The 7500-nt window shown below is 33.8% G+C and overlaps 1 protein-coding gene across 2 annotated transcripts in view; it reads left to right on the forward strand.

The window, feature by feature from the left end:
• The window catches only part of LOC137646793 (probable cytochrome P450 49a1), a 79362-nt gene that overhangs the window by 47727 nt on the left and 24135 nt on the right, over positions 1–7500 (forward strand). For both annotated transcript variants that reach the window (XM_068379883.1, XM_068379882.1), the window contains exons 6-9: positions 991–1192; positions 2186–2354; positions 3073–3242; positions 3595–3673. In XM_068379883.1, coding sequence (XP_068235984.1) covers positions 991–1192; positions 2186–2354; positions 3073–3242; positions 3595–3673 — 620 coding nt within the window. The remainder of the gene's footprint in view (positions 1–990; positions 1193–2185; positions 2355–3072; positions 3243–3594; positions 3674–7500) is intronic.

Below are 7500 nucleotides of genomic sequence, written 5' to 3' on the forward strand. Positions count from 1 at the left end.
TTGATTTCAGAGGATGGTCTTATATTTCCCCTTGACTAAATTATATTACTTATATTGACTTGCAACCCTTGTTTATTGAATAGGAAACTTTCTGAGAAGACGAATGTTTTAATTTTGTATTCATATCTAATTCTGAATGATGTTATTTATCCATGTGTTGATCTGATTAAACTATAGCTATTACTATCTGAAGAGCAATAACCAGCTGTTTATAGATAGCCAGCTCCACGTATCCCGTTAGTCATTCTAGAATAGAACAACTTTTCCTTAATAGTGTACGAGATCTGTTAAAAATCACGTCCAAATATTCATATAGATACGCACATAGACGCACATAGATTCAAACCTTCCAACCCTCTCCCCTTTTCCTTACTAGTCCCTCTCTCCCCTACTCGAGGAACGTTGAGAGACCGAGTAGGCATACGTTTGGCAATGCCACTCAGCGTGTCACCAGAAAAATATATGTATATATATATATATATATATATATATATATATGAATATATATATATACATATATATATACTATATATATATATATATATATATATATATATATATATATATATATATATACTGTATATATATATATATATATATATATATATATATATATATATATATATATATATATATATATATATATATGTATATATATATATGTATGTATGTATGTATGTATGTATGTATAGCCAGATACTTTCTTTTTATTGTATAGGGAAGATGCTCAAATTTATAACTTTAGGTGCAATAGTTATTACTTCATTGAATTTTACCGAGTAGTCATATGATTGACAATGTCGCTCACCGTGGAAGGAAAATCAATATATATGCATGTATTTATATATATAAATAGTCAGACACTTGCCCTTTATTATAAAGGGGAGATATCAATATTTTATAACTTTTGGTGCAATAGTTATTATTACATTTATATTTGAGTAATTACGGAATCCTACATGTTGTAAATGTGACCCATTTTCTTGACAGCCGTCGGCCTTGTTGCTTTGAACCGTCGATTGGGTTGTCTAGATCCCAATATCTCAAGTGATTCCGAGCCAATGAAGTTGATCCAGCACATCAACACCATCTTTGACTCATTAAACGAATGCGAACATGGAGTCCAGCTGTGGAGGCTGTATCCAACTGCTAGCTACAAAAAATTACAGAAAGCTCATGAGGAATTCTTGAGGTAGGTCTCCCCCCATCCAAAATAAAGGCATACGTACCGTTTCTTCCTTGCTTATCGTCACAGATCGTTTGGTTAAGTCAGGTATCATTCTTTAATATTGGGAAATAATGCCCTTCATGAAGGAATCTCTTTTAGAATTACAGATAGCAAAATTTTATATTTTCAGTAAATATGAGCGTTTAATAGATAAAAGGTCATAAAGGCTTTTATATCATCACAGATCAATTCCATAAATCAAGTATCATACCTGAATTTTGGCACAAAAAGCATTTCATGAAGAATCTCTCGTAGAATTAAAGTAAGAAGGGTTTTACATTTTTAACAAACATTAGGGCTGATATTTAGGTTTCTTCAAGATAAAATAAAATTGAATGTAAAGCTAATAATCAGAGTTAAAAATAAAGACTTTGAACCAACTGATAATGTTTGGACTTTAAAGGTGTTAATTTGACTTAACGTTGACGCTGCTAAAATACACCTGTCTCAGAAATAGGTCAAAAGATTCTTAAGGTATAGTTAGGATACGACTCCTACCTAGCTTGTAGTTATTGTTTTTCTAACTTATAGGAGTATTGTTTTACCGGATGTAGTATTTACACAGGACCTTTATCATCTGATTCCCTATTTCATAACGCTGGTATTTGTCGATTCCCACAGTGGAATATTTCTTAATTGGCCAATTGGCATTATAATGAAGCTCCTGTGTCACTTTTAGAAAATGTGCATCAGCTGTAGGTCTAACTTTTGTTGAAGATCATTAAAAATCATGTTAAGTGTTGAATCGTCTTTTAAGAGTAGCGAGATATTACTTTATTAGCTTTACTCGGTTCCTTACTTACTGCTCTATATTAAAGTATTATTTTTCATCATTTTAACAATGAAGAGAGACTCATGTCTACAGTATATATGAATTCGAGAGACTCATGTCACCCTGTTTAACATAAATACGTCTGCTGCAAGTTTGAACGTCTGAAGTATAATTTCTCCTCACAGGATTGCAGATCAGAATATCCGGCAGACTGAGGAAGCCCTTCTCTCAAAGACAAGGACTGACGAAGACGAAAATCTCACCCTTATGGAGGAATTATTACTTACGCCCGGATTATCACGGAAAGATGTTGTGACCCTTATTTTAGATATGCTCTTCGCCGGAGTTGATACAGTATGAGTAAAACTCTCTTCTCTCTCTCTCTCTCTCTCTCTCTCTCTCTCTCTCTCTCTCTCTCTCTCTCTCTCTCTCTCTCTCTCTCGTAATATCAAGTTTATTGCTGCTGATAGGACACTCATAATAGTGTTTTGTGAATCTCTCTCTCTCTCTCTCTCTCTCTCTCTCTCTCTCTCTCTCTCTCTCTCTCTCTCTCAATGTTAAGTTTACAAACAGTGCACTCATTGTAACTTCTTTTTAATATTTTCTCAATTTGAGGTTGTTCAAATTCATAAAAGAAACGTTTAGTATTTAAATCTATACCAAAATCAATTCTTAGCAATAGTCAGTTTTAAAGGTCCATTTCAATTAGAAATATTACTAAAATATTCTAGATTCTGCTGAAAACTTTAATTCAGAATAGTTTCAATGGAGATCGTGCCTTAAGGAAATGTTGCTGAAATATTATAGATTTTTTTTTTTTGCTGAAAACTTCATCACAGAATAGTTCTATGGAGCTTATATCTCAGAAATGATTTACAATGATATTTTTGAGATTTTTGGCTAATTTTAGAAGAATATTATAGGGAATATTTTTACAAGTTCACTTGTTCTTTGCAGACCTCGCACAATTCAGGGTTAAAAATTTTATACAATCAAAGCTGAGAAATTTTTCGACAAAACTTGTGAGAAATAGAGAGAATTTTTTTTACAATTTCCCTCGTTTTTTTTGCAGACCTCACACACCATAGGCTTTACTTTGTATCTTCTGGCCAAGAATCCCAATTGCCAAGCCAAGTTGCAAGATGAAGTGGATAATGTCATCGGTAATCATGAGGGACCTCTCACTCCGAAGCACATCGCCCAGATGTCTTATCTGAAAGCAGTTGTTAAAGAATCGTTCAGGTAAATCTGAAGTATCTTAAACACTTGCTTATATGGACGCTCTTCAACATATCGTTAAAAATACCACTATTAGATACATATCCACAGGAATACACATAAAATAACTTCATTATTAAGTGGACCACAATCGCAGACCTTTTTCATATTACGTCCACACTATTTTTCTTATTTTCATTATAAAGACGCCCTTTCAATCCTTTATACTCCATATAACCTTGACCATGCAATGGAATAACTATATCTCATAGTATAGTGTAATTGGTAAAATACATCTTTCTGATGCTATATGAAATATGCATAATAACTGTCTTCTTTCACAAATATTGCTATTGTAACCCTATTTCTCTTACAGAGTTTTTCCCTTGACTATGGGAACTGTAAGAACGTTGGAGAAGGACTTAGTACTTAGTGGATATCATGTGCCTAAAGGGGTAAGTACCATTCTCTCTCTCTCTCTCTCTCTCTCTCTCTCTCTCTCTCTCTCTCTCTCTCTCTCTCTCTCTCTCTCATACAACATTTTTATGTATCATCATTAACCATTGCTGGTCCATTGCAGGTCAAAGGCCTCAGACATGTCCTGCCAATCACGTCTGTTTATGGACTTACTGTATGTCTTAAATACGTATATAACAATCTCTAGAGTAGGGATTCCCAAGCTTTTCTTAGCATGATCCCATCCAGAACCTTCAACTATTCTATGCGACCCCAAGTAAATATATATATATTAATATATATATATATATAAATTCTTTATGATTTTTCCGCACTGACAGCTTTGTTGAGAATTAGGGTCATTAAGTAAAATAGAAACAAAATATTTATCTATTATTCTTTTTATTTTATTAAAAAAGAAATGTAACCAATCATAAATGAAATTCTCAAATTAAGCCATTACAAAATGGTGTTACTACGTAACTGTAACACTTCGTATTTTACAACATTATTGATAATTTTTAGTTATATGGTGGTACTCAAGTAAAAAGAAAAAAAAAGGAAAAAAAAACGGAGAACATGTCAATTTTTTTTAAAGAAATGTAGTTACTCATAAAAGAAATTCTGAATTTTGCAATTACAAAATCGTGATATTACTCTACATCATAAGAACGTAATATGCTGCTCATCAGATTTGGAAATTACTCTATGGTGTTACCATATCAATATTACATAATGTGCTACTCATTTAAAACAGCTGTATTACAAGTATTATACTGCCCCTCTTGGCTCTCTGTTATTATGAGTAGCCTACTTTTGGGACTGGTCCCTATTTGATCAATTTCCTGTATCTGCGGTGTATGTTGCTAGGCAACACATCATAGAATTTTCCAAGTTGATGTTTGGCATACGACAACGTTAATCATATTTATTGAACACCATTGAATTGAGACTGCTGCTTCACAAACGTGAGTGGTTCCAAATCGCACAAGAACCATCAAGGCTCAATTATTTACAGCGGAATGTCTATTTGGTAAATTAATATATAACTTAGCTATGTCCTACACATCAAAGACCACTGTTGCTTGGTTTTCTACTTGTAATTCTGCCATTTCAAGTGCAATAGAACCAGAGTGCTTTGCAGCAGTTTTAAATGGAAACTCTACAAAATCCAAAGATTCGTTATCAACTCTGGTAATCTTGCAATTATATTTCCTGTGGGATTCTGCAAGTAATCCAGTAACTCCTGTTTCTCTTCCGCAAGGTCCAGTGATTCAGGAAAATCTATATTCAATGTTGTTGTAAATTCCACTTAGTGATGGAAATGAGAATAACTATTAGCTTCAACTTCTTCTCGTAGTATCTGTAACTTGCTGACAAAAGCCTTTATTGCATTCTGGCAGTCAAACACTCATTTTACTTTTCCTTGAAGTTCAGTGTTGAACTTATTTACGTGTTTAAAAACGTGCCAGAAGTGCAATGCAAGTAATAAAAGTGTGAATCACTAAAATAACAATCAATCTTGTGTCCCTAGTGTTGCAAGAATGTGGCAAGTTCACGGCGAAGAAGGAAAACTCTATCCAAAGTTTTCCATGTGACAGCCACCTGACAGCAGTGTGCATTAGCAATATGGAGTGATTAGAATTTTCAGTGATGCACAACTGTTTCAACATGCGAGAATTCAGATCCCTAGCATCCACATCATTGTCAGTGAATATGACTACCTGCATCATATCAGAGAATTAGAAAAAATGTCTTTTGAAGCCAAACTCTGAGGATGATAATACAGTGATTTATTTTAATGTGAGGATATTTCCTTGATAGAATTCCATGCACTCCAATATTCTTGCCCATCATTGATGGGGCACCATCTATGCTACATTCAATTACTTTACTTAAATCCTGATTGTTTTCGGTGAAGAACTTATCTATAACATTAAAAATATCCTCACCTCTTGCTGTAGTTTCATGTGAAATGCAAGCAAGCAGGTCATCAGTGACAGAGCTCTCCTTCAGAAGTCTTTCGAAGATCAGAAGTAGCGCTTGTGCTGTTATATCAGTTGACTCGACAAATCCCAGACCTATCCATGGGGAATTTCTGAAATCTAGAATTTGTTCTTTTAGATCAGCTGAAATAGCTAGTAGGCGTCTTGTTATGGTATTATTGTTGAGAGCAGCATCATTAAAAGCTTCAAGAATCTTTCTAGCAAATTATTTACCCTCAAACTGGCTTTATGATAGCCTCACCCTCAGTGAAAGATCGCTTTTGCTGAGCAATAAGAAAAGCTGTTTTATACGAAAACATTTCCATCGTTTCCTTCCGAGATAGTGCTCTGTATAAAACTGCCTCAGCAACTTAGATTTTCATAGCGATGATGAAAAGTTTTCTTGCGGTCCTCTTCTGACAGAGCAGTCATTTTTGCTTGAGTTTCCATATGTCTTTGTAGTTTATTAGGCTTCAGTGATTCGTCATCAAGTTATTTAGAAACCACAGCACATATTCCTTTACCACTAACGTTAGCAATTCCGTAATTGCTGAAAAATAATTGCTGTTATATTAAATATATTTCGATAATATATATATATATATATATATATATATATATATATATATATATATATATATATATATATATATATATGATAAATTTTTGCACATTTAAACGTATTTTTCATATTTCAAATAAGCCATATATATTAATATATTAAAGTCTGGATTCTCTTAACGACCTCGGCATCAGAGCCCCAGGCGGAATCACCCAAAGACTATAGAACCCTGGTCCAGGATACCTGTATGCCAGTGACCATACCACTTCGTGGCTGAGTGGTATGGTCACTGGTATACAGGTATCCTGGACCAGGGTTCAAATCCCGGCCGGTCTGATACTATAGTCTTTGGGTGATTCCACCTGGGGCTCTGATCCCGAGGTCGTTAAGAGAATCCAGACTTTAATGTATTAATATATATGGCTTATTTGAAATATATATATATATATATATATATATATATATATATATATATATATATATATATATATATTTGCAAATTATTTTACTACAATAGCAAATGTAATTTTTATGTCTTATACTATATGTTAATGTACAAACAAAAACCATCACTAATATATCATAAACACTGACCACAATAAGAGAGCGTACCCGTCAATCCAAAGCCTATAACTCAATGATAGTGATCAGCAAAGCTACATTGCAACACCGTCAAGCAAATAACTAAACGTGTATTATACGAGTAGAACTTACGACTAATGAAACGCATTAATCCTCAACTCACAGTACTGGTTTAGTTGATGAGAGATAATAATACCAAATAGATAGGCCTATGTGGTAATAATGCGATACCTGTAGTCATACGCATTTATTTTGATTGTCTTTTTTTCCAGTGATAGCACTAATAACCCTCTATACAAACCATTGAATTTAACATGATGTCTCGTACCCCTTAGTTTGGATGTTTTGTACACCCATTCCCTGGCGATAACTCAGCGACCCCATGATCTGTTGGTGACCCCACGTAGTGACCATTCCGACCTCACTTGGGATCCCGACCCCTGATTTGGGAACCCCTGTCTAGAGGTTCCTCCACAAATGACCCTTGTTTGTTGTCTGCTTTTTCATTGAACAATATCTTAGTTTTACTCATATTCATTTTCAGTCCTACATTTCTGCTTTCTTTATTCAAATTTTCTATCGTTTGCAATTCCCCCCATGATTCACTAAACACAACTATGTCATCTGCAAATATTAAGTTGTTAAGGTATTCCCCATTAATAATAAATCCTACATTTTCCAAATATAATTCTTAAAA

Source organism: Palaemon carinicauda, chromosome 9, assembly GCF_036898095.1.
Source record: "Palaemon carinicauda isolate YSFRI2023 chromosome 9, ASM3689809v2, whole genome shotgun sequence".
Classification (NCBI taxonomy): domain Eukaryota; kingdom Metazoa; phylum Arthropoda; class Malacostraca; order Decapoda; family Palaemonidae; genus Palaemon; species Palaemon carinicauda.